The 27,671-nt window shown below is 43.7% G+C and overlaps 1 protein-coding gene across 7 annotated transcripts in view; it reads left to right on the forward strand.

The window, feature by feature from the left end:
• fgfr1a (fibroblast growth factor receptor 1a) overlaps positions 1-22,952 on the forward strand; it is a 43,287-nt gene extending 20,335 nt beyond the window's left edge. For 2 of the 7 annotated variants that reach the window (XM_046350619.1, XM_046350618.1), the window contains exons 3-18: positions 9,261-9,509; positions 9,637-9,726; positions 10,358-10,530; positions 12,368-12,491; positions 13,612-13,802; positions 14,449-14,599; positions 17,501-17,697; positions 18,133-18,278; positions 18,409-18,530; positions 19,152-19,262; positions 20,441-20,667; positions 20,749-20,871; positions 20,990-21,060; positions 21,188-21,325; positions 21,510-21,615; positions 21,859-22,952. In XM_046350619.1, the coding sequence (XP_046206575.1) occupies positions 9,261-9,509; positions 9,637-9,726; positions 10,358-10,530; positions 12,368-12,491; positions 13,612-13,802; positions 14,449-14,599; positions 17,501-17,697; positions 18,133-18,278; positions 18,409-18,530; positions 19,152-19,262; positions 20,441-20,667; positions 20,749-20,871; positions 20,990-21,060; positions 21,188-21,325; positions 21,510-21,615; positions 21,859-22,035 (2,396 nt within the window). In that variant the 3' untranslated portion in view covers positions 22,036-22,952. Of the gene's footprint in view, positions 1-9,260; positions 9,510-9,636; positions 9,727-10,357; positions 10,531-12,367; positions 12,492-13,611; positions 13,803-14,448; positions 14,600-15,613; positions 15,759-17,500; positions 17,698-18,132; positions 18,279-18,408; positions 18,531-19,151; positions 19,263-20,440; positions 20,668-20,748; positions 20,872-20,989; positions 21,061-21,187; positions 21,326-21,509; positions 21,616-21,858 lie in introns of all 7 variants that reach the window. The other 5 variants (XM_046350621.1, XM_046350623.1, XM_046350622.1 and 2 more) reach the window with 5 other exon arrangements.
• The last annotated feature ends 4,719 nt before the right edge of the window (positions 22,953-27,671 follow it).

The raw sequence follows: 27,671 nt of genomic DNA on the forward strand, positions 1-27,671 counted from the left end.
AAAGGCACTGTATACAGAGAGAGAGGTTAAAGGCACTGTATACAGAGAGAGAGGTTAAAGGCACTGTATACAGAGAGAGAGGTTAAAGGCACTGTATACAGAGAGAGAGGTTAAAGGCACTGTATACAGAGAGAGAGGTTAAAGGCACTGTATACAGAGAGAGAGGTTAAAGGCACTGTATACAGAGAGAGAGGTTAAAGGCACTGTATACAGAGAGAGAGGTTAAAGGCACTGTATAGGTTAAAGGCACTGTATACAGAGAGAGGTTAAAGGCACTGTATACAGAGAGAGAGGTTAAAGGCACTGTATACAGAGAGAGAGGTTAAAGGCACTGTATACAGAGAGAGAGGTTAAAGGCACTGTATACAGAGAGAGAGGTTAAAGGCACTGTATACAGAGAGAGAGGTTAAAGGCACTGTATACAGAGAGAGAGGGTTAAAGGCACTGTATACCGAGAGAGAGAGGTAAAGGCACTGTATACAGAGAGAGAGGTAAAGGCACTGTATACACTGTATACAGAGAGAGAGGTTAAAGGCACTGTATACAGAGAGAGAGGTTAAAGGCACTGTATACAGAGAGAGAGGTTAAAGGCACTGTATACAGAGAGAGAGGTTAAAGGCACTGTATACACTGTATACAGAGAGAGAGGTTAAAGGCACTGTATACAGAGAGATAAAGGCACTGAGAGAGAGAGGTTAAAGGCACTGTATACAGAGAGAGTTAAAGGGTTAAAGGCACTGTATACAGAGAGAGAGTTAAAGGCACTGTATACAGAGAGAGAGGTTAAAGGCACTGTATACAGAGAGAGAGGTTAAAGGCACTGTATACACAGAGAGAGAGAGGTTAAAGGCACTGTATACAGAGAGAGAGAGGTTAAAGGCACTGTATACAGAGAGAGACTGTACAGAGAGAGAGGGTTAAAGGCACTGTATACAGAGACACAGAAAGCACTGTATACAGAGAGAGAGGTTAAAGGCACTGTATACAGAGAGAGAGAGGTTAAAGGCACTGTATACAGAGGCACTGTAAAGGCACACAGAGAGAGGTTAAAGGCACTGTATACAGAGAGAGAGAGGTTAAAGGCACTGTATACAGAGAGAGAGAGGTTAAAGGCACTGTATACAGAGAGAGAGGTTAAAGGCACTGTATACAGAGAGAGAGGTTAAAGGCACTGTATACACAGAGAGAGAGGTTAAAGGCACTGTATACAGAGAGAGAGAGAGGTTAAAGGCACTGTATACACAGAGAGAGAGAGGTTAAAGGCACTGTATACACAGAGAGAGAGAGGTTAAAGGCACTGTATACAGAGAGAGAGGTTAAAGGCACTGTATACAGAGAGAGAGGTTAAAGGCACTGTATACAGAGAGAGAGGTTAAAGGCACTGTATGTTAAAGGCACTGTACAGAGAGAGAGAGGTTAAAGGCACTGTATACAGAGAGAGAGGTTAAAGGCACTGTATACAGAGAGAGAGGTTAAAGGCACTGTATACAGAGAGAGAGGTTAAAGGCACTGTATACAGAGAGAGAGGTTAAAGGCACTGTTACAGAGAGAGAAAGGCACTGTATACAGAGAGAGAGGTTAAAGGCACTGTATACAGAGAGAGAGGTTAAAGGCACTGTATACAGAGAGAGAGGTTAAAGGCACTGTATACAGAGAGAGAGGTTAAAGGCACTGTATACAGAGAGAGAGGTTAAAGGCACTGTATACAGAGAGAGAGGTTAAAGGCACTGTATACAGAGAGAGAGGTTAAAGGCACTGTATACAGAGAGTGGGGTTAAAGGTACTATACCTGCTGAACATCAGGGATGTTATGGTGCTAATGAAGTAGACATGAGGGGTCCAGATGGAAATGTTGGCCATTTGAAAAACTTTAAGCAAAGGTTATCCCATTAATGTAAACGTTTGCGTTTGCTAATAGACCCTGTGTTCTCACTTCCTGCTATTCCTGTCTGCTATTCCACTCTGGCAGGAAATCCCAACAGTCATTCACATGGCATATTGCTTCCTATCTGGACGCCAGCACAGGTTCTATAGACTGCTGCCTATATGTTCCGTTTTTGGATTCAGTCCTGCGCTCATAGACTCATTCACTATTTTTTTTGTTCAAACCCTATCTTGCATGCTTACTTCTCGGTCAAAATACCTTTCATGATGTTGTGTAATTAAGTTGATTTTTCAGGAATGTCAATCAATTTTTCCAAATAGTTGGAAGAAAGCATGCAAGCAGGAATATTCCAGCTGGGGTGCTTTCTGAAAATATGGTCTCTAATCCAATCATTGAAGCAGGAGGATTAACTGAGCCACAATTTCCTAATGGGCTGAGTTACACACAGATACCACTTACTGAATGTAAATGAATGTTTTCATAACAATCGGAAATCGGTAATTGTGGACACCGATTTTGACGATTTAAAAAATATATATATTTTTTTACACCTTTTTTATTAAATCTTTATTTAACTAGGCAAGTCAGTTAAGAACACATTCTTATTTTCAATGACGGCCTAGAAACGGTGGGTTAACTGCCTTGTTCAGGGGCAGAACGACATATTTGTACCTTGTCAGCTCGGGGATTCAATCTTGCAACCTTACGGTTAACTAGTCCAACGCTCTAACCACCTGCCTCACAAGGAGCCCGCCTGTTACGCGAATGCAGTAAGAAGCCAAGGTAAATTGCTAGCTAGCATTAAACCTAATCAATCATAATCACTAGTTATACACATGGTTGATGATATTACTAGTTTATCTAGCGTGTCCTGCGTTGCATATAATCGATGCAGTGTGCATTTGCGAAAAAGGACTGTCGTTGCTCCAACGTGTAGCTAACCATAAACATCAATGCCTTTATTAAAATCAATACACAGAAGTATGTATTTTAAACCTGCATATTTAGCTAAAAGAAATCCAGGTTAGCATTTCACCAGGTGAAATTGTGTCACTTCTCTTTCGTTCATTGCACGCAGAGTCAGGGTATATGCAACAGTTTGGGCCACCTGGCTCATTGCGAACTAATTTGCCAGAATTTTACGTGATTATGACATAACATTGATGGTTGTGCAATGTAACAGGGATATTTAGACTGGATGCCACCCGTTAGATAAAATACGGAACGGTCTGTATTTCACTGAAAGAATAAACGTCTTGTTTTCAAGATGATAGTTTCCGGATTTGACCATATTAATGACCTAAGGCTTGTATTTCTGTGTGTTATTATAATTAAGTCTATGATTTGATAGAGCAGTCTGACTGAGCGATGGTAGGCACCAGCAGGCTCATAAGCATTCTTTCAAACAGCACTTTCGTGCGTTTTGCCAGCAGCGCTACTGTTTATGACTTCAAGCCTATCAACTCCCGAGATTAGGCTGGTGTAACGATGTGATGTGAAATGGCTAGCTAGTTAGCGGGAGCCCAGGTAGGAGCGAGGAGAGGTACGAAAGTTATACTGTTACACTGGCAATACTAAAATGCCTATAAAAACATCCAAAGATGTATGAAATATGGTATAGAGAGAAATAGTCCTATAATTCCTATAATAACTACAACCTAAAACTTCTTACCTGAGAATATTGAAGACTCATGTTAAAAGGAACTACCAGCTTTCATATGTTCTCGTATTCTGAGCAAGGAACTTAAACGTTAGCTTTCTTACATGGCACATAATGCACTTTTACTTTCTTCTCCAACACTTTGTTTTTGCATTATTTAAACCAAATTTAACATGTTTCATTATTTATTTGAGGCTAAATTGATTTTATTTATGTACTATATTAAGATAAAATAAGTGTTCATTCAGTATTGTTGTAATTGTCATTATTACAAATACATTTTTAAAAAATCGTGTGATTAATCGGTATTAGCCTTTTTTGTCCTCCAATAATCGGTATCGATGTTGAAAAATCATAATCGGTCGACCTCTAATGTCTGCTCCTCAATAGTGATGACAATGTTGTACTTGCTGTTCCCAGCTGTAATCATAAAACTGGATTGACTTTGCTTCACAACAGTGACCTGTACATTTTGTACATCTTTCATGGGATATTTATGGGGCGTCTGCAGCTAGATTAATAACTAATGTTGACATAGCCTTATCAGGTTTAGGACGAGGAGGAAAAAAACAAGCAAGATCATGGCCCCACACAGAGCATGGTGGAGCCCTTAACGTTTTAGCCCAAGTCTCAATTGGATAGTTCTGGGCTTCCCGTCCCCCCCCCTTCCCTTTGGTTTTGTTTTTGAGGAGAAAGTTGATCCTACCCCCTGGCCCCTTTTCCTGCTGGGATTAAGGGCCTGTCAGACATATGTGATCCAGGAAATACCTTTACTAGGCCCAACTGAGGGTCACCATGGCAACTGGCACTAGAACTTGCCACTGCAGGCCCTAACTCGCACGCGCTCTCTCTCTCTCTCTCTCCCTCATTCTCTTGTGCACACGCTCTTTCTCTCTCCCCCTTTATTGTTGAGGGGCCTTTGTTGAGATGGAGGGAGGGATTACTGTGATCAGGTTTGCTAACGTTGTCCTGAGGGTATGGTATATGGGTGTGCTCCCTGTGTTGGAGGAAGAGCCTAGTATATGTTACATGTAGCAGTGTGCTGTATGTTCAGTCTTCACTTCATTATGAACGCACCAAGAATCTGTCTTCTTTGGACCCAGGAAGAGAGTAGATTCAACAACACTAACTTTTCTTTACATCAATCTGTAGGTTATCTGTTCATAACCAAGCGATCTTTAGATTATGTCTAGAAGCATTTGGGATTCCACGTTCTTGGAATCATAATTGTTGGAATGTATGGATTTTAATCCATCAAGGATATACAGTGGGGCAAAAAAAGTATTTAGTCAGCCACCAATTTGTGCAAGTTCTCCCACTTAAAAATATGAGAGAGGCCTGTAATTTTAATCATAGGTACACTTCAACTATGACAGACAAAATGAGAAAAAGAAATCCAGAAAATCACATTGTAGGGTTTTTCATGAATTTATTTGCAAATGATGGTGGAAAATAAGTATTTGGTCACCTACAAACAAGCAAGATTTCTGGCTCTCACAGACCTTCTTTAAGAGGCTCCTCTGTACTCCACTCGTTACCTGTATTAATGGCACCTGTTTGAACGTGTTATCAGTATAAAAGACTCCTCTCCACAACCTCAAACAGTCACACTCCAAACTCCACTATGGCCAAGACCAAAGAGCTGTCAAAGGACACCAGAAACAAAATTGTAGACCTGCACCAGACTGGGAAGACTGAATCTGCAATAGGTAAGCAGCTTGATGTGAAGAAATCAACTGTGGGAGCAATTATTAGGAAATGGAAGACCTACAAGACCATTGATAATCTCCCTCGATCTGGGGCTCCACTCAAGATCTCACCCCGTGGGGTCAAAATGATCACAAGAACGGTGAGCAAAAATCCCAGAACCACACGGGGGGACCTAGTGAATGACCTGCAGAGAGCTGGGACCAAAGTAACAAAGCCTACTATCAGTAACACACTACGCCGCCAGGGACTCAAATCCTGCAGTGCCAGACGTGTCCCCCTGCTTAAGCCAGTACATGTCCAGGCCCGTCTGAAGTTTGCTAGAGAACATTTGGATGATCCAGAAGAAGATTGGGAGAATGTCATATGGTCAGATGAAGCCAAAATATAACTTTTTGGTAAAAACTCAATTCGTTGTGTTTGGAGGACAAAGAATGCTGAGTTGCATCCAAAGAACACCATACCTACTGTGAAGCATGGGGGTGGAAACATCATGCTTTGGGGCTGTTTTTCTGCAAAGGGACCAGGACGACTGATCCGTGTAAAGGAAAGAATGAATGGGGTCATGTATCATGAGATTTTGAGTGAAAACCTCCTTCCATCAGCAAGGGTATTGAAGATGAAACGTGGCTGGGTCTTTCAGAATGACAATGATCCAAAACACACCGCCTGGGCAACGAAGGAGTGGCTTCGTAAGAAGCATTTCAAGGTCCTGGAGTTGCCTAGCCAGTCTCCAGATCTCAACTCCATAGGAAATCTTTGGAGGGAGTTGAAAGTCCGTGTTGCCCAGCAACAGCCCCAAAACGTCACTGCTCTAGAGGAGATCTGCATGGAGGAATGGGCCAAAATACCAGCAACAGTGTGTGAAAACCTTGTGAAGACTTACAGAAAACGTTTGACCTCTGTCATTGCCAACAAAGGGTATATAACAAAGTATTGAGAAACTTTTGTTATTGACCAAATACTTATTTTCCACCATAATTTGCAAATCAATTCATTAAAAATCCTACAATGTCATTTTCTGGATTTCTTTTCTCTCATTTTGTCTTTCATAGTTGAAGTGTACCTATGATGAAAATTACAGGACTCTCTCATCTTTTTAAGTGGGAGAACTTGCACAATTGGTGGCTGACTAAATACCTTTTTGCCCCACTGTAGGTACGTGAGATGTACAGATAGTTGTGACAGAGGAGCAATGAGAATGGCAAAGGATGCAGAACATGTATTTGGGCCACAGTGTTTGTGACAGACATTACCATCTGGAAATGGCAAAGATGGCTTTTTTCACTGTATAGCCCAGTCCGCAGCCTATAGCTAGGATTCAGACCACTTTGTCCTCGAATGCTTTTCCAGTGTCTACTCAACAAATTTCCCCGTAAAGAGCAAGACTCCCAGGCAAGTTTAGCTTGTGACGCTGTGTGCTTTTGTAACCAGACAGACAACACCGTTGTGATGGACAATGTGTCAACATAATTGGGTTACCCCCTCCCCCTGGTCAACTATGTAGTCGTAGAGAACAGGGGCTCAGGTGTCTATCTCTGTGTCGCCGTCCTCCTCCCCATTCCTCAAATCTAATTCCACCTTCCTCTCCCGAGGAGCTCCTTGCCAGCCTCACAATTTGGCCCTTGACTAATTCGGGGTGAGATTTAATTTAAGGGAGAGGATAGGCAGGGATTGGGTGAAGAAGGTACGAAGCTGTAGCTCGATTTTCAGCTCTGCAAACGCAAACAAGAGCCTAGATTCAATAAGCTGCCCGTGAATGTGGATGATGGTTCTTTCAGGGACATTGAGGAAAGAGCTGCTCCCTCGTCTTTGTCATTCCTTTCTCATGTAGCTGGGCACAACATTTAGACTAATGGTCGCATTACAGTATATGAGCTTTTTGGACATTTACCGAATGTCAGACGTTGCGGATTTTAGGTTGAGTTTTTTGCACTTTTGATTTTTGCACTTTTTTCTTCAATGCATTTCCTCAAGACTGGTTGTTGTGGATACTATATGCTGTCTGTCTCCTGCTGTATACTATTACATAAATGTTGATATGCATCTCCCAGTATCATATGAACAATTGAGTCTTGTCTGTGGTTTTACTATTTGCCCGGTGATTAAGCTATTGGGTTAGTTGGACCTAGCCTGCATTTTCTATGTATACTATTGTACTGGAAGGTACTCAGCCCTCAAAATCTAATTTTATTTGTCACATGCTTTGTAGGTGTAGGACAACAATCGGTGTAGAATAACAGTGAAATGCTTACTTACTGGTCCTTTTCCAACAATGTAGGGATAAAAAAATAGAAACTGTGACACAAGGAATAAATACATACTGAATAACAATAACAAGTAAGATTAACATGGCTATATACAGGGAGTAGAACATAACATGGCTATGTACAGGGAGTAGAACATAACATGGCTATATACAGGGAGTAGAACATAACATGGCTATGTACAGGGAGTAGAACATAACATGGCTATGTACAGGGAGTAGAACATAACATGGCTATGTACAGGGAGTAGAACATAACATGGCTATGTACAGGGAGTAGAACATAACATGGCTATATACAGGGAGTAGAACATAACATGGCTATGTACAGGGAGTAGAACATAACATGGCTATATACAGGGAGTAGAACATAACATGGCTATATACAGGGAGTAGAACATAACATGGCTATGTACAGGGAGTAGAACATAACATGGCTATGTACAGGGAGTAGAACATAACATGGCTATGTACAGGGAGTAGAACATAACATGGCAATATACAGGGAGTAGAACATAACATGGCTATGTACAGGGAGTAGAACATAACATGGCTATGTACAGGGAGTAGAACATAACATGGCTATGTACAGGGAGTAGAACATAACATGGCTATGTACAGGGAGTAGAACATAACATGGCTATGTACAGGGAGTAGAACATAACATTGCTATGTACAGGGAGTAGAACATAACATGGCTATGTACAGGGAGTAGAACATAACATGGCTATGTACAGGGAGTAGAACATAACATGGCTATGTACAGGGAGTAGAACATAACATGGCTATGTACAGGGAGTAGAACATAACATGGCTATGTATAGGGAGTAGAACATAACATGGCTCTGTACAGGGAGTAGAACATAACATGGCTATATACACAAGGAGTACCAGTACTGAGTCGATGTGCAGAGGTACAAGGTTGTTGAGGTAGCTATATACTGTACATGTAGGTAGGGGTAAAGTGATTAGGCAACAGGATAGATAATAGACAGTAGTGTGTGTGTGTGTGTAGTCGGTGCAAAGAAATATCAATACAGGTAGTCCGGATAGCCATTTATTAGCTATTTAGCAGTCTTGTGGCTTGGGGGTAGAAACTGCTCAGGGTCCTGTTGGGTCCAGATTTTGTGCATTGGTACTGGTTTCCGTTTGGTAACTGGGAGAACAGTCTGTGGCTTGGGTGACTAGGGTCTTTTGAAAAATGTTTGGGCCTTCCTCTGACACTGCCTGGTATAGAGATCCTGTATGGCAGGGAGCTCTGTCCCAGTGATGTACTGGGCTGTACGCACTACCCTCTGTAGCGCCTTGCGGTCGGATGTCAAGCTTGCCATAGCATACTAAGCGGTGATGCAACCAGTCAAGATGCTCTCAGCGGTGCAGCTGTAGAACATTTTGATGATCTGAGGGCCCATTCCAAATCAACCTCCTGAGGGAGAAGAGGCGTTGTCGTGCCCTCTTCATAACTGTGTTGGTGTGTTTGGACCATGATAGCTCCTTAGTGATGTGGACACCGAGGAACTGGAAGCTCTCAACCCGCTCCGCTACAGCCCCGTTAATGTGAATTGGGGCGTGCTCTGCCCTCTGTTTCCTGTAGTCCAAAATCCGCTCCTTTGTCTTGTCTTAACAAGATTGAGGAAGAGGTTGTTGTCCAGGCACCACACTGCCAGGTCTCTGACCTCCTCCCTGTAGTCTTATCGTTGTCGGTGATCAGGCCCTCACTCCTTTCCCTGTTTGTACCCTAGTCATCCCTGTGCCACCTGTGGAAATCCAAGCAGAGCGCTACACCCTTTACCCTGGGGACCGACTGGAGCTGAGCTGTAAAACCGAGTCAGTCAATTGGACCAAGGACCATGCAGTGGTGGTGGACGGGGAGCACACACGCTTACGAGACGGCCAGCTGGAGATCGAGGGGGTGGAGCCGGCTGACTCTGGCCTGTACACCTGCGTCACCTTTGGCAACCACAGCTCTTACTTCTCTGTCAATGTCACAGGTAAGGTCAAAGCTACCACTGAGGGCACAAATCACTGGTCCTGTAGAGAGAAACAATTCAAGGTACGTGGTAATGCAGCTAAGCCCAAGTCAAATGACATATATTGTCCTATCTGCCTATTCACCAGTTGATATCCTGGCATCCTCTGAAGATGAAGACGAGGAGGATGAGTCTTCCTCAGAGGAGGCAAAGATGTCTAGCAGTCAAAAGCTTTTACGTAAGTGTCTGATCCTCCTAGTCCTACCACCCGTCACTGGAATGGTAGACCAGGTCTGGGCGTGGACCCTATTCTGCTCCTGTTGAGGTTAATGCCCTGAACTTAACATGACAGCCCTGTTTCCTGTTACATTTCATATGTGATTCACTTATTAGGCATTTGCTGTTCATATAAGAGTGATTTGTTCACAGTTGTGATTCAGAGGGCCAGTAGCACCCCACACTGCTGTTTACACTTGAGTAAGGAATGTCACACTGGTGACTGAACTCAGTACATTCCAGACGTCCCCTGATTACTGTTTGTCTACGCTGCGTTATAAAGCCAGTCAGGCGTGGTCAGCTGGCTACTGCCGTCTGGTGAACGCCATGTGCCCACAGGGAAGTAAGCAGCTAGCGTGGCGGGCACCCCTGACGACGACCTTGGGCCCCAAGAGACTAGGCAATCCTATACTGGAGTTTTGTATGTTTTTAAGCAAAACTGGAAATTGTCACTTGACTTGTACTGTTTTTGTGGATCGTTGTATAGAACTCTCCTAAGCCAGATGGAAACTACCTGCACACACAATTGTTGTCAATTCTTCTGTCAGAATAGGTGTTTTAAGTGTTCTCTCTTTCTCCCCATTGTTCCTCAGCAATGGCCCCTCAGTGGGCTCAGCCCGAGAAGATGGAGAAAAAGCTGCATGCTGTCCCAGCCAGTAAGACGGTCAAGTTCCGCTGCCAGGCCAGTGGAAACCCCACCCCAACACTCAAGTGGTTCAAGAACAGCAAGGAATTCAAGAGGGATCAGCGCATCGGGGGCTTCAAGGTAAACCCCCTCCCTGTATTCACCTCTTGGTACTGGATGGCTAGAGACCATACTGTATTATCCTAATTGAATATCCCCAAACTCCCTGAACATGAGTGCAGGTGTGATGGTGATCTCGTCACTGTTAAATCACCAACCCCCACCCCCAGCATTAGAGGCATGTCACACCTGACTAGGGAACAATGCAAAGTGAAATCCAATGCCACAACGGGAGGATTGTGCCACAAAAAAGCATGCCTCGAGGATGGCAATTTTAGCCCTGGAGGCAGAATACGCCTGGCTGTCCTCATTTAACATATCTGGGTATCTGCTGTTTACAGCATTTGTTTTCAGTCCAGATTTCTCTGCGTATAGCAAAACCAACTTCTCAAAGGAAATTTGTTTATAATGAGGAGACGGAATAAATCCTGCAGATCTCCCCCATCTCAGTGCTGGGGAGCAGGACAGGACAGCTCACTGTCACAGAGGAAGTGAGATGGGGTAAACATTTCACAATAATGGGCGTGGTGGTGATGAGTCTGTTTCCTTTTCTTTTCCCTGGTGCAGATAGCATGTGTATACTGTGCGCTTGGCTTTTAAAGTTGACCATATCTGTGCCGTGGTGCGGACGAAGGTGAGTGTGTTGGCTTGCGACAGACTCATGTAGGATGTGCTGGGATGTTGTAGGAGTCTAGGGTCCTGTGCATCTGCTCTTCCCATCAAGGTGTTGTCCAGCCATGTCCTCGGCCCCCCCCCACCGGGGACACATTAAAGAGTTTCCTTTCAGCTGCCTTCACTCCGCCACGCAGCACACTTTACCATCTGGCTGCTGTTTTTTCAGTCAAGGTGCAAAGGTCTAGATGGGCAGCTGGGGACGTCTATGAACGAGGCTCGCCGCCCAAACCCCCTCCCCCGCGCTTTGGTTTTATGACCACAGCTCCATTGTTTATATAGTCTTAATGTATGGAGAGGGCAGGCAGGGGGAATAACACAGACCACATGTATTAACCCAAGCACAACACATCTGGCCAAAAGCAGCTGTGGAACCCCAGCTCATTTAAGCTAAATGAGGGAAACCTTAACGCAGGCTCTGTGTACGAATGTTTGATGTCGCCATTGCCTGAGAGGTTTGTTAGTTTAATCACACACTGCCGGTCTTGGTCAGATATATGGAAGAAAAATAATAACTTGGAATATAGAGAACAGGATTTAGCCTTAAATGTGCATAGGATGTAACCTGGTCATAGTCAACTACACTTTTTCCCAGAGCAGGTTGTGACAAGTCATGTAACCACTAAGAAAACCGTTTCCCCGCTCCAATACGTTTCCAAGAGGGCATTAATGTACTGTGCCTCAAGCAATGGAGCACAATCTAGTTTTATATGACATGGGAAATAGTCTCCTGATAGCAAGTTCCTCCTCCTTACCATGGATGTTAAAATAAATACAAGTCATTTTGGTTTGATCTGCATTTCATTACACATCATTGAACTCGTAAATGTTCCCCCATTTTGTATAAATAACTAACTAGCAGCATGACAAATTAAATGTGCTCTTGAGAGGTTATGTACACCCCAATGTCAAAGAAAATAATAATTCCAGAAATGAACTTATGAATGAGTAGTGTTGTATCAGGCTTGGCTTGTCAGGCTGGCTGGCATCTTATTTTATCATCTAGACACAAGTGTCTCACTAAAGTGTTTTATAGTAGGTGTTACAGGACGTTTTGTGAAAGTCTGGGTCTTTGGGGATCTATTTAAGTCTCAGTGCTTCGGTTGGACCAGCTGTCACCTGGAAGTGCTTTCAATACTTCCTCCTCTGACTAAATATTTGACCTTTTCTCTTCTCCAATTTGCAGGTTCGAGAACACATGTGGACCATCATCATGGAGTCAGTGGTGCCATCTGACAAGGGGAACTACACCTGTGTAGTTGAAAACAAACATGGAAGCATCAACCACACTTACCAGCTGGATGTTGTTGGTAAGTCTCTTTCCTCTCCGGGTCATTTCTATCTGGGAAATTCCTTGCTAATCCATTCACCTGGTTTAATCATCAATTGGATATTTATGTAGCTTAAGTGTGTTGTTGGTTCAATATCGCTAATGGTTTACAACACTCGGCCCTGGTAATCAAAGTAATGGTATGCCCTTTTTCCAGGGAGAGGGTCATATGGTCTGAACTGTTGTCAAATGAGCATTTTTTTTTTATTAACCTTGTTTACGTTGTGGCCCTGCCAATGAAGCTGTCTGAAAAGGTGCAATTATTATTTAATCCTGGACCTGCCCTGTGACTTACTCATGCTCCATTGGTTCTATAAATCAAAGCTCCACCTCCACAGACAGTGGTGTCTCCTGGGATATTTGCGGCCAGGGCCTGTGTTGGCGTGACTTCACTCCCCAACCTCGGTCAACTGTGAGATCATTTTGCAGACAGAGTAATTCTACAAAATGTGTGCGAAGCGCCACACTCATCTCTGTATCAGGAAAGCAAATGAAGCCTGAACATTTTGTTTCCCTGCCAGATGCTGGGCTCATTAGTATGGTTTGGCAAGTTATCAGTCATCAAAATGGCACCCGGAGAACATTTCTCTCTCAGGGCAATGGCTCGAAACTTGTCTGCAAGCTTGTGTTTCCAGTAATTTGGGAAAAATAGCAGCAATTATACAGGCGGCAGAGTAGTTGGGGGAACTGCTATTTCCCTGGCTGTGAAATTACCGTCTGTAAGTAGTGAAAGGACATGAGATCTGGGTAACCTTGTAACCTGGCCTGAGATCAACCTCTACCAAGGCCAGACTGACAGAGCTGTCCTCCTCCTGTTGTCTTTTACTTTCCCAGATCAGCCATGCCTCAATGCTTATTCATTACTGGAATGAACTAGAAACATAGCCTAATCATTTGCTGTTGTTTTCCAATGATAATCCACGGTGGCTTTTACCAAGGTATTTCTGTTGCGCTGACCGCTAGGATTCTCCACGACTATGTCTTTGTGTCTTCGTATGTGATTTAAGGTGTGCCTTTGTATGTTATCGCTGTGTGTCTTTTTTGTTATTAATGTTTGTATTTTAATGTGATTGTCGTGCGTCTGTGTGTATCCGTTGCAGAGCGTTCCCCACACAGACCCATCCTGCAGGCCGGGCTGCCAGCCAATCTCACTGCGGTGGTGGGCAGTGATGTGGCGTTTGAGTGTAAGGTGTTCAGCGACCCCCAGCCTCACATCCAGTGGCTGAAGCACATCGAGGTCAATGGGAGTCGCGTGGGTCCTGATGGCTTACCCTACGTCCGCGTCCTCAAGGTAGGGGCTCTTAGCGCACTGACTGGGTCCACCACCAGTCTACACAGGACACAACATAGCTGCGTTTGTTCTGTTCAGTCAGGAACTAAATGTGAAAACCTCCATTAAGTAAGAGATGACACCCTAAGTTATGCTTGGGGGAATGCAGACGTACAACTGTGTAGTAATACAGCCAAACCGTATTAGAATTCAATGAAATTGTGTAGTACAGTCTTAAGCGCATGTTTTTGTTGAGTAGTTTGTATCATTTTTATTTCCTGTTGCATCATGTCTATTATAACCCTTCAAGACTGTCTGGCAAAGGATGGCAAATAGTATCCCTCTTCGAGGATGTGGCAGGTAGGTAGCCTAGCAGTTAAGAGCGTTGGGCCTGTAACCAAAAGGTCTCTGGTTCTAATCCCCAAGCCGACTTAGTGAAAGGCAAGGCACCTTAATTGCTTCTGTAAGTCACTCTGGATAAGTGTCTACTAAATGACTAAAATGTACATTTTATCCCTCTATATAAGTAGTTTTCTGTGGCTTGTAAAAGTCTATGCTTGAGAGGGGAAAGTCGATGCTAACAAATGATTGTGATCTCATTCAACAGAGACATTTGTTACAACCTCATCTTGATTTGTTGTTGCACATGACATGTTTTTGTTTGCAGCACTCTGGGGTCAATAGCTCGGACACTCAGGTGTTGACCCTCTACAATGTGACTGAGGAGGAGAGCGGGGAGTATATATGTAAAGTGTCCAATTATATAGGAGAGGCCAATCAGTCAGCCTGGCTGACCATCGTCAGGCATGAGGCCCAAGGTAACCGCCCCACGCAGTAGCAGCACATAGAGAGATCCTCAGCCAGGGGCTGCTAGGGCCACCTGGAGACCTAGGGACTTGTTTAGGGATGGCCTCAGCTGTTTCTCTCCTCCCTCGCTCCCTCCCTCCTTCTATCCCGCCTCAGTGCTCCTGACTGTAAATTACACTATGGAAAATTCCCAGCAGAGCGGTTGAATGTGTTTAGTCTTGCTTTATGTTGGACTGCTTTCTCTTTCCTGCCCCATGCCTCTCCCGTGCCCTCCTAATAAGGGCCTCTCCTGCCATCCACTGCTGTTACTTTCACTCCCTCGCCCTTCAAAGTCTTCTGCTCAGATCTCTGACTGCCTCTCTCTTATTACTGCCTTGTCTCCCCCCCTACTTTCAGCTGTCTTACTCAGCCTTTCCCTGAGCTCCTGCTGTTTGTCTTGTGGATTTGTTGTATAGTGAAGTGTGTGTGGCCTTGAGTAATTTTTTTTTTTTTAACCTTTATTTAACTAGGCAAGTCAGTTAAGAACAAATTCTTATTTTCAATGACGGCCTAGGAACAGTGGGTTAACTGCCTGTTCAGGGGCAGAACAACAGATTTGTACCTTGTCACCTTCCGGTTACTAGTCCAACGCTCTAACCACTAGGCTACCCTGCCGCTACCCTGAGTGTGTGTGCTCTGCTGAGGGGTTTTCCATGTAGCCCATCTCTTGCATGCAGAGATGAGTCTTTAGGGTATGGGATGTCCTTCCCTGCTCCTTCTCAAATGGTGATGGTCCAGTGAAGGGTTCAGTGCTGCGGTGCGGTCTCTACCTAACGAGCTCCTCCACTAACTGACTGGAGGGCAGATATGGGTTTTTACTCTTGGGGGGGGATGGTGTTGGACTGAGAGGGGAGTATGAACACCCCACCCACCCTCTGTCCTGTCCCCTCCTCTACCAGAAGTCTTTCCCTTTCAGAATCTTTTACTCATGCCTCCATTTTTCCTCTGGGCCTCTTGTTGGGTCTGCTTCCATTGTTCTTTTCTAGACTGCTGGCCTTAACACCACGGACAAGGAAATGGAAATCCTCCAACTGAGGAATGTGTCTTTTGATGATGCTGGGGAGTATACCTGCTTGGCGGGCAATTCTATCGGGTTCTCTCATCACTCTGCATGGTTGATCGTTTTTAAAGGTATCAATGGTTCTCTCCTCTGATCTCCTCCCCCCCCCCCCCTCTCCACTTTGGCTTGACCATCCACTGCCCACATTTATCTGAATATGGTCTCTGTAGACCCTACTTCAGTGAGCAATGTGGATGTGTGTGGAAGCCAGGCCAAGTTGTGATACTAACCTTCTCCCTTCCCCTGTCAGCATGGTTCCATGCTCATCCAACCTTTCTGGACGGGATGGTATGGTCCATGTTGAGAAATGATTCCCAGAAATCACAGAATGCCAAACAACCCATCTGACCCATAAAATCTACCTCAACTGACAACTCCTGAATCAGAAAGTTTAGGTGTTTCATACCCTTTTTACATAAATGACCATTTCCTCTGCCAATTTCATAATCATTTGTCAGCTTTCCACATTGTTTCAAATGGTTAACGGGTAACTTTACAATGCACTTCTACTTGACTGCCTTAAGATGAAGTTTTCCATTCAGAAGGGGTTGTTTGGCAGTACTGTTGGTGTTTCACTCCAACTTGTCTCTCCCATTCTGGTTTCAATTTGGTGTTTACATTTGATTCTGTGTGAGGCTGATGTTTTCTGACAAGCACTACAAATGACATATATCCCTGATGTCATTTCCTGCTGTGAGGACGAAGCCTGCTCTTAAGGCTAGCTTTGATAATTGGCTCACTGTAGTGGACGGCCCATTCTTCTGGGTTGGAATAGGCATTTGTCCAATTATCAAGCTGCTTGTCATTCAGCCTCAAGACACAAGGACAGCTCACTTGTGTTGCTGGTGTTTGTGTCATTCTGGTGTTTTTCGGAAAGCGAGGTAAAAAGAAACATCCAATATGTTAATTTTAAACTATATTGTAACATTTTGGAGATAATTAGATTAAACATTTTATCTTTTGTGTCTTCAGTACATAGGTAGTTTTGATCCTCAGAGTGAGAGACCATGTCACATTTTGTAATGTCTGAATTACAAGGGAATCATAATGACAATTGTTTGTACCAACAATCACCACACAAGCCGCCATTTTAAAACCAAACTGGGCTTTTATGCAGAACCACCATTTTATGTGCTCTAAGGAAGTCAGAATGGGACATTTACTTTAAATACATAATTAGCTTAAGTTAAACTACTGAACACATTATATGTATAACATATATATATATATTACATTTATGAATGAGTGTATGTTTGAAAAATTTGTATTAGTGTGGAGTGGCATGGTTTTTGTCTGTGATGTTAACACGCGTTGTCCTGAATAACCGAGCCTTTGCACACACAAATAAATACATTAAAATAAGATGGTTTTAGGAAGCTAAGATTGAACTTAATGTACATCCGTGTTAATGCTCATCCGTTTGCACAAGGCTCTGTATTATTTGGGTTTGTCCCAGCTCAAGAGGACTTGGCCATTCTCTGCCACTAGAGACTATGGCTGCTGGTCAAACTGGCAAAGAATGTGGAGTGAAACCCTATGCCTGAAAGAAGTGGTTATGGTGCCACAATAGGAGTTTGTGCTCCGCTCTCTGTGCCAGTGGTGTTAAGGGCTCTGTTTTTCTGTACATGTCAGCTGAGTGGTCTTAGTGAATGTATCAGGGTGGTGTTTGTGTGTTTGTGTGTGTGTGTTCAGTGTTTTTGTTACATGCCTGTTGTGAAAGTCCGATTGATATTTGAGAATGCATGGACCTCTGTTGTGTGATTTGACCCTGTGTGGCTGACCTATTGTCCCCCATCGCGTTGCCCTCATCCAGCAGTCCCCCGCTCCCCACCACCCAACCAAACCTACCTGGAAGTGCTGATCTACTGTGTGGGCTTCTTCCTCATTGCTGTCATGGTGGCTGTGGCCATCATCATCAAGATGCGCACCTCGTCCAAGAAAAGTGACTTCAACAGTCAGCTGGCTGTCCACAAGCTGGCTAAAAGCATCCCCCTGCGCAGACAGGTAACAGAAAGTAGATAGGGGGTTTGACATCTTTATACCTTTTCTGCTTTCTCATCCCATTTAGTGTAATCTTTATGGTATCTTAATATATTTTTTTAACGTATTCCTATCACTTGTTCTTATCAAATGGAAGTGTTCATTATCTTGTGAAAATAAAAAACCTTAATTCCTCGAGCTGCTGGTTCCTCAGAGGCCCATGAGGTGAGTCAGGTTGGTATGAGTAGAGGACAGGTGTTCGTCTCATCCTGCTATCTGCTTCCACTGGGATTCAAGTAGTTTTAGTTGTTACATTTTGTGTCATCAGACTTATTTAAGTAACATTTAGAAGGGTTAACATAATAATTTTCTGTCCACACACTGGATATCCTTCTGTCTGTCTGCCTCTGTTGTTCCTTCCCTGGCTCCACTATGAGAGAGTAACGGCAGGCTTCTGTATTACAGGTGTCAGTGGACTCTAGCTCCTCCCTCCACTCCGGGGTGATGTTGGTGCGCCCCTCCCGCCTCTCGTCCAGCGGCTCTCCTATGCTGTCTGGGGTGTCTGAGTACGAGCTGCCCCAGGACCCACGCTGGGAGCTGCCCAGAGACAGGTACACAGATGACTGGAACACACCTATTAAATACAGACATAACATCACACTCCTTTGAATGGGAGCATTGCCTGTCTGTTTCAATCATCTCACATTTGTTTGTTTTTTCCTATCCCTGTGACCCACTTAGACTGGTGCTTGGGAAGCCCCTGGGAGAAGGCTGCTTTGGCCAGGTGGTGATGGGAGAGGCTTTAGGGATGGACAAAGAGAAGCCAAACAGGGTCACCAAAGTGGCCGTCAAGATGCTCAAATGTAAGTCAAGGTTTTTTCTTCTTCTCATAAACCATATCAAACCTGTGATTTAGGCACATGGCTGGGTTGCTGATACTGCATGTTGGGAAGTTATTTCAAATGCAAGGAGTACAGAATTGAGCAGAAAACCACAACTGCTATTACAGGATGGGAGGAGAGTTCTACTTAGTGCTGTGATGCACAGACATAAGAGGCATCTGCCACTGGCTCCTGGCCACTGTGCAAATGGGAGACCAGAGTAAACATTTATGAGAACCCCTGGGTTTGGATATATGACAGGGTTCATAAAACTGTGAAGAGTGGGTTGTAGGAAAATATCCATTTATTGCTTGGTACTTTTTAAGTGCCTCCCCCCAGAGAGTGCTGCCTTCACCCCCCCCCTCCCCCCTACCTGCATGTCCCTCTGAAAGACTTTCCCCTACAGTTGGTGCCTTTTGAAACATTTTTAAATAGGGTATGTAAATTTACTTTGAAATCATTTTGCAAAGCAGTGTGCTTTGCGCTGTACAGAACTGGGATGTTTTACATGAGAACTCTTTTTGATTTGCCAATCATAGAGTTCAGGGTTGGGTGATTTGTTCTAATGAGTCTAATTTCTGTCTCATTTTTCCCTCCCCTCAGCTGATGCTACAGAGAAAGACCTGTCAGATCTGATCTCCGAGATGGAGATGATGAAGATCATTGGGAAGCACAAGAACATCATTAATCTGCTGGGAGCCTGTACCCAGGATGGTAAGTCTCACACTTTTACACTCCCTTCAAATCCTTCATTCAGAAAGGCTGAAAACATGTTTCGGTTTGGAGAGAGGAGTGAGTGTTTTGGGAATGTGTTTTTAGACCATTGCGTTGTTCAGTTCTTTAACAAGACCACAAAAAGCACAGCATGATCATATCAGCATGCAGAAATGTGTGTAATGGTATGAGTAAGGGGATTCTGACACCAACTTCCGAGCTCTCAGTTTGAGATGACCACAGCTGCTGCCAGGGTTGCCATATCTTTCAAATCTTGACTGACAAACCCTGGCACCATGAGCTGTGTTCTGCTGGGGGGGAACATTAGCCTTCTCTGACCCTGCTGTGAACATTGGAAAGCTCTCTGTTCTAAATATCATGTAGCAGAACACAGGAGGCTGCTCTTTGTCCTGTCTGGTCCCTTGAGAACTTCCAGTCCGTTATTGTAGGAATCTGTTAGCATTTCACACCTTATTACCCAGACCTGTTTGACATACAAACTTTCATCTTTGGCAAAATGTTTAAGTCTTTGCATTTACTTACTATAGATGGTGATGGAGAAATGTGTTTTTTTCTTCACACGGCATACAAGTGTTAACAGACATTTGGTTTCTTTTTCTTGTTCTTTAGTTACAGCTTGTAAATTCTTAATGCCTTGATTTGTAATGGTGTTTTTCCCTGACCACAAAATAGCTGTCCAGAATACACCATTACTCTTCGCACTCATTGGCATGTTAGGAGAAAGATACAGCTGTTGGTTATAATTCAGAGCTTAACTCTCTCACCATGACCCCTCCACCGCTCAGTGACATCCCTCCTCACCGCTGGAAATGCTGTTCTCTGACAGCAAAGATGGTGTGCTCCTGTCAGTCTGTCTTGTTGCATTAGGTGTCACCATTAAAAAAAAAAAAAAATTTGACTTTTATTTAACCAGGCAATTCAGTTAAGAACAAATTCTTATTTTCAATGACGGCTTAGGAACAGCGGGTTAACTGCCTGTTCAGGGGCAGAACGACAGATTTGTACCTTGTCAGCTCGGGGGTTTGAACTTGCAGCCTTCCGGTTACTAGTCCAACGCTCTAACCACTAGGCTACCCTGCCGCACCATAAAGGGTATTTCAAATGTCACTTCCTCCAGTGGCGTTGAGGAGTGAGTGCACCCTTGTCTCCCTCCCCAGGCCCTCTCTATGTTATTGTGGAGTATGCCTCCAAGGGAAACCTCCGGGAGTACCTGAGAGCTCGGCGGCCACCAGGCATGGAGTACTGCTACAACCCTGACCAGGTGCCCATAGAGAACATGTCTATCAAAGACCTGGTGTCCTGTGCCTACCAGGTGGCCCGCGGCATGGAGTACCTGTCCTCTAAGAAGGTAACATCAGGATCCGACTCTACCTACATCAGCACAGTTGAGTATAGAGTACCCAGTAAAGATGCAGTGAATGTACCAGGACGCCTGGACCTTGTTCTTATGTGTGTCTGTGTACAGTGTATCCACCGAGACCTTGCTGCCCGCAACGTGCTGGTGACCGAGGACAACGTGATGAAGATCGCAGATTTTGGCCTGGCCAGAGATATCCACCATATTGATTACTATAAGAAGACCACCAATGTCAGTGTGCTACTAATTACCTACCTCAGCCATGCCAATCAATGTGATAATTGCTTCCCCTGACCTTATTCCATCTCCTGTGTCAATTTGCCAATTTACACTAGCATTTAACTCATAGGGTCGTTTACCAGTCAAGTGGATGGCCCCAGAAGCTCTATTTGACAGGATATACACGCACCAAAGTGATGTGTGAGTATGGACGAAATACATATTTACCATATTTGGAATGGGCAGAAGTTGGCCAGATACCCGTGGCTTGTATGATGTGACCTGTGTGTTGACTAATGGGGCTTTTCCTGTCCGTCTGTATCTGCAGATGGTCTTTTGGGGTGCTGCTGTGGGAGATCTTCACCCTGGGGGGCTCGCCGTACCCGGGGGTCCCTGTAGAAGAGCTGTTCAAGCTGCTGAAGGAGGGCCACCGCATGGACAAGCCCTCCACCTGCACTCACGAACTGTAAGCCTCCTTCCTCAGTGTTCTATCACTAGAATGGACGCGGTGGGTTTATCCCAGAGCACAGGGATGCAGCTGTTGCAACGACATTGACCTCTGATAATAAAAAAGACAGGCAAGCCAGCAGCAGAATTAGGACTCTTTCCCGCTCTCTTATTCTCCCTCTCTATTCTCTCCTCCCTCCCAGATACATGATGATGAGGGACTGCTGGCATGCCGTTCCCTCTCACCGGCCCACGTTCAAACAGCTGGTGGAAGACCTGGACCGCACCCTGGCCATGACGTCCAACCAGGTGAGTCTCCACATTAAGCACGCCTCAGCAGTTCACACAGAGTCAACAAAGGTGATAAACTCACATCCTTGTATTACTGTCAGAACCAAATGCTACATGGTAAAATGTTGTGTTTACTTGATATTTAAGCCACTTGTCTGTATGTGGGTGTGAAATGGATGATATCCAAAGACAGATATATGACTGTGTTCTGGCCAGTGTGTCCAATCCTCTCTCATAAATCCCATCTGTGTGTGTTTGCAGGAGTACTTGGAGCTGTCTGTGCCTCTGGACCAGTATTCCCCCAGCTACCCTGACACTCGCAGCTCCACCTGTTCCTCTGGCGAGGACTCTGTCTTCTCCCACGATGCTGGGGCTGAGGAGCCCTGCCTGCCAAAGTTCCCTCCCCATTCCAACGGGGTGGCCCTCAAGAAGCGCTGATACCTCACTCCCCTCAAACACCCTGACATTCCTCTTACTGTCGTTCCTTCTCTGCACCACTGGCCTGGTATGAACTCTCCCAACCCTCCCAGAGACTAGGCAAAACACTGGTGGAGAGTGGGACAAAGCTTAAGTCTGAAACTTTTAAACGTACCGGTTGGGCATCAAGGACTCAAGACTGCAGCAGTTTCTTGGCTCGTGATTGAAGTGGATATGTTTTCGGGGCACTTTGTATTGCTGGGATTGTCTTTCTTTTTGTGTCAAACGGTGCAGGAGAAAGAAAGACTCATTTCTCCACTTTGGGCATTCCATGGAACAAGATAAACAGACCGTACTAAACTGAAAGAATTATGAATTGGATGGATCTGAGTTAGGATTTTGTCTGTTGTATTTTTCCAATGTTCATCAATAATAAATGAAATTATTTTGCTTTTAAGACCAAATCCAGAGAATATATTAACAAGGGACAGTCATACAGTTCCTTCAGAAAGTGTTCACACCTCTTGACCTTTTCAAAATGTTGTTGTTACAAAGTGCGATTAAAATCGATTGAATTATCATTTATTGTCAACGATCTATACAAAATAGTCATATCTAGGTGGAAGAAAAATATTATGGAAAAATATGAACAATAAAACACTAATATACCTTGATTAGATAAGTATTTATATTCCTGAGTCAATACATGTTGTAATCAAACTTGGCAGTGATTCCAACTGTTAGTCTTTCCTGGATTGTAAAATATCTGCCCATTATTCTTAAAAATGTTATTCGTGATCATTCCTAGACAGTCATTTTCAAGTCTTGCCATAGATTTTCAAGCCAATTTAAGTCAAAACTGTAACTAGGCCACTCAGAAACATTCAATGTCATCTTGGACAGTGTACTCCAGTGTATTTTTGGCCTTGTGTTTTATATGATTGTCCTGCTGAAAGGTGAAGTTGTCTCCCAGTGTCTGTTGGAAAGCAGACTGAACCAGATTTCCCTCTAGGATTTTGCCTGTGCTTATTTTTATCCCCCCCAAAAAGCTCTAGTCCTTGCCGATGACAAGCATACCCATAACACGATGCAGCCACCACCGTGCTTGAACATATGAAGAGTGGTACTCCATGATGTGTTGGCTTTGCCATAAACATAACACTTTGTATTCAGGACATAAAGTTGAATTATTTTGCAGTTTTACTTGCATGCATGTTATGGAATATTTTTTTAACCTTTATTTTAACTAGGCAAGTCAGTTAAGAACAAATTCTTATTTACTATGACGGCCTAGAAACATGACGGCAGAACAGGGGCAGAACAACACATTTACCTTATTAGCTCGGGGATTTGATCTAACAACCTTTCGGTTACTGGCCCAATGCTTTAACCACTAGTCTACCTGCCGCCCCAGGTACAGGCTTCCTTCTTTTCACTCTGTCATTTAGGTTAGTATTGTGGAGTAACTACAATGTTATTGATCCTCAGTTTTCTCCCATCACAGCCATTAAACTCTAACTGTTTTAAAGTCTCTTTTGGCCTCATGGTGAAATCCCTCTACGGCAACTGAGTAAGGAAAGACGTCTTGTATCTTTGTACTGATACACCATCCAAAGTGTAATTAATAACTTCACCATGCTCAAAGGGATATTCAATGTCTGCTTTTTTATTTTTACCCATCTAGCAATAGGTGCCCTTTGCGAGGCGTTGGAAAACCTTCCTGGTCTTTGTGGTTGAATCTGTGTTTGAAATTCACTGCTCGACTGAGGGACCGTACAGATTATTGTATGTGTGGCGTACAGAGATGAGGTAGACATTTTAAAAAAGCATGTTAAAACACTTATTGCAACTTATTATATGACTTATAAAGCAAATGTTTACTCCTAGACTGTAGGCTTGCCATAACAAAGGGGTTGAATACTTATTGATTCAAAACATGTCAGCTTTTCATTTATTTAACTTGACATTATGGGGTATTGTGTTTAGGCCAGTGACACAATCTCAATTTAATGTATTTTAAATTCAGGCTGTAACACAACAAAATGTGGAAAAGGTCCAGGGGTGTAAATACTTTCTGAAGGCACTCTACCTTGTATATGTTGGTGCAGTGGTCAGTTATTTCATTCATATTACAATCTCCTTGTAAATACAGTTAAATTTATAAATATGAATATATATTTACACAGCACTCTTTATTTTTATTACCATGTTTTTTATTTTCTTTTTGTACAAGGAAGCTTATTTTTGATCCATTTGAGTATAGTCCATAAGGGGAGTTGCTACATGAAAATAACTATAAATTGTATTAAATATTACTTGGCCAGTTTTTGCTATTTCTACATTTGTCAGCTTTGCTTTTTTTTACCATTAATCAATTGGCTGCTTAACCACTAGTGGAAACATATGTATTTTCTATCAATCTTTTCAGGTCCAAATGGTTTTTCATGACAACCTGCAATATAGCCTTATTCTTAGCTCAATGTCTGCAGTTGGTGTCGATCAGAGACCCCAGCAATGTTCCTTTTACCAAACTCCATGCTGTAGTTGTGCGTGCATACATATGTTTAATGTCTGAAGTGTATGCTTGTGTACTTGTACGTTGTGGGAGTGTGCGTGTGAGGGTTTAGTCTTTTATGTACCTCTTCCCATTCATGATCTGTCGTTTATTTGAAGTATGATCACAACTGTAAAGATTTCTAGTTGTTAACCATGCTTATTAAAAAGAACCAGAATTCTATGCTTTAGATAACACCATGCACTTTCATTGTGCATGCCTGCCATGTTATGACCGTATCCTCTTCATGCTTTAACAGGAGGTCCGTTTGTTTTCAGGGATCTTCTGATAAAGGTTTGCAGAGCACTTATGTCGTCGTAAAAGAATTACATTAAATAAAATGCTATCGAAAAAAACAAATCAATAAAGCTTTCAGAGTTTGAAAGGACTTAATAAACAGGTGCATAAATATCTTGATTTTTGTTGTTTATGATGTAAATCATACTTACGAAGATGGACTGATGGCCACTTCAATCTCCTACCCATTTAGTGTAGGTTACTGGGGGCGATTAAATATGATAATGTGCTGCTGACACCAGAAGAAATGTCCGCTAGTACAGAGAGCCGTGGGCAGCCGTAAACATTAAATTTATTACAGTGTAAATGGCTTGGTTTGGCTGGCTCTCCAGTGCCATCCATCAACCCCCACAGACCCTGATACCCATGTCTGCCTCTGGCTTCCTGCTATGGGCTGATGCATCACCTGGATTGCTGTCTCCATGCAACAGGCTTAAACTAGCGCCACACAGTGGGACAGCTCCTGATCCCTGTTAAGAGCTAACTTTGACTGCTAGGTTCAATGGAAGTAGCCTTTATTGCCTACGGAATATCATTGCTGAAGGTAAATATGGAAGGATGCAAGAACGAGTTCGATTTTTGATTCATGTGTGAGCTGTTTTATCCTTCAGACCTGTGTATTTGAACTGAAATATGTAATGTCAACTAATGACTAATTGCTGCAGGAGGGATGAAGTGAACGTTTCAAATGGCACTGTTTTGAGAAAAGACCTTTCCAGGGACATAGTGCCTCATCTGTCCTTTACCAGGTAATGAGAAACCGCCTCTGTTCCCTTCCTGGAATCTGAGAGGCCAATGATGTCACCGGAATGTTGTTTTTTGGAGGAATTGTATTAATCCCTGGAAACGCGTACTAATAAAAGGTACATCTGTGTGCTGTGGTTGAGGTGACAGTCAAGGGCTCCATATAGGAATAGAATGGACTCCAGGAACATGGGTTTATGGACAGCTAATGCATTGCTAAGATGGCAGGTGCAATTAAATGGATGGTATTATGCCTTTGACAGATGGTCTAGGAAGAGTTGGGTGGGGCAAAGTTAAGTGGGTGGGGCAACGCTAGGTGATGTCTTCAAACATCACTTTTTGTTCATCGTTGTCATTAGGATGTGCTGAACATACTCAGTCTTTGAGACTGAGAAAAACAAGCATAGTGTGAAGAAATAACAGTCAATAAAAAGTCCTCATTTGAAGTCTGAGAATGATATTTTAAAACAATGCTTCAGCCTCAAGAAAATGCCTGATTTAAATGCATAATGTTTCCACAGAGTGCTGTATTAGTTATTGGTGTTTTCACACTGACCCTGTCCATGGCTGTAGGGACTCAGATGAATTGCTTTATTTTCTTGTTTACTTAAGTTGTCCTGATTTATTCCACCTTGGGCTCCAAGTCTCTGTTTTTCAAGCAACACAAATCCTCCATTATTGTCCACACTTTGTGCCCTGTCAGGACTGACAGATGACCTGCCCTTCACCTTGCAGACTCCCCACAGAGGTGACGCATTGTCAATCAGACATCATTATTCACCTTCAATAGCAAGTGAAGCTTGTGAGGATGGCGGGGGGTACTTGCTTATTAAAGCCTCCACGAGAGAGAGGAGTGGTGACATCAGCCTGTTGTTGTGCGCCTCTGGCTGTCACATCGCAATTGAGCCGATTATTTATGGGAACAAGGGAGGAGAAAGTGGAGGGGGCTGTCAATGCACATGAGGGGTAGAAGGGGACAAAAGGGAGCGGTACAATGCAGGTGCTCATGAATATCAATTCGGCCAGCTTCCATCTGCTATGAGTTGTGGAGGAGACCGAGTCCCGTCTCCCGTCAATTCGGCCAGCTTCCATCTGCTATGAGTTGTGGAGGAGACCGAGGCCCGTCTCCCGTCAATTCGGCCAGCTTCCATCTGCTATGAGTTGTGGAGGAGACCGAGGCCCGTCTCCCGTCAATTCGGCCAGCTTCCATCTGCTATGAGTTGTGGAGAAGACCGAGGCCCGTCTCCTGTCCTAGAGGCAGAGTGTCTCCACATGCTGAGCCCAGAGTGTGAGGGGGCAGTGCCCAAAGTGAAGGGTGGGCACATTCCCAGAGTGAGGGGCCACTGTGCTGTTAGAGCCGATGAACATACTGGTCTCTTTAATAGCCACTGAGGGTTCAGTCTGTATCTGTGAAGCGCTACAGATTGCGTGATAGAAATGTAAAGGCCATTTCCGTTTCAGACGACATATGCAGCATTTACCGTGAATGTGGTCTCTGCTATCTCAGGAACATTGCCTTTAAATGTCAATCACACTATAACTCTGAACTTCTGTGATACGGATGGAATAGAGCCCTAAAACCATGTCACCTATAATGAGCTGTAATCAAGACTTACAACCAAAAATAAATATTTTGAAGGACAAATGCAGACAAGGAAGGAAAAATGTGGTCTGTGAATTACTCAGTAATAACGTCAGAAACAATATATTTTACTTTCTCAAGTGGGTTGTTTCGCCAGCCTCTTTATTGAGGGTTAGTTGATGATCATCTGTGTTTTCATCCTACTGTGGCTACTGTGGTTTTGGGTTGTAGTTCAGTTCTTGCAACACAGTTTGCAGTGGAACAAAATACGTAATCTTTTTATGATGATGTAAATGTTTTCAAAAGAAAAGGATAAAGAAAGCAGCAGTCTCAGCAGTATAGCATAGAATTTCTAACAGCACACTGAGGTAAATATGACAGCTGTTGGCAGGGAGTATACATGCACTTTGGCTGTTGATGCAGGGGTCTCTGTTGAGGGCTGGGCCCCTGTCTATGGGATGGCTGTGTCTGAGACAGGTC

This window comes from Oncorhynchus gorbuscha, linkage group LG05, assembly GCF_021184085.1.
Source record: "Oncorhynchus gorbuscha isolate QuinsamMale2020 ecotype Even-year linkage group LG05, OgorEven_v1.0, whole genome shotgun sequence".
Classification (NCBI taxonomy): Eukaryota; Metazoa; Chordata; class Actinopteri; order Salmoniformes; family Salmonidae; genus Oncorhynchus; species Oncorhynchus gorbuscha.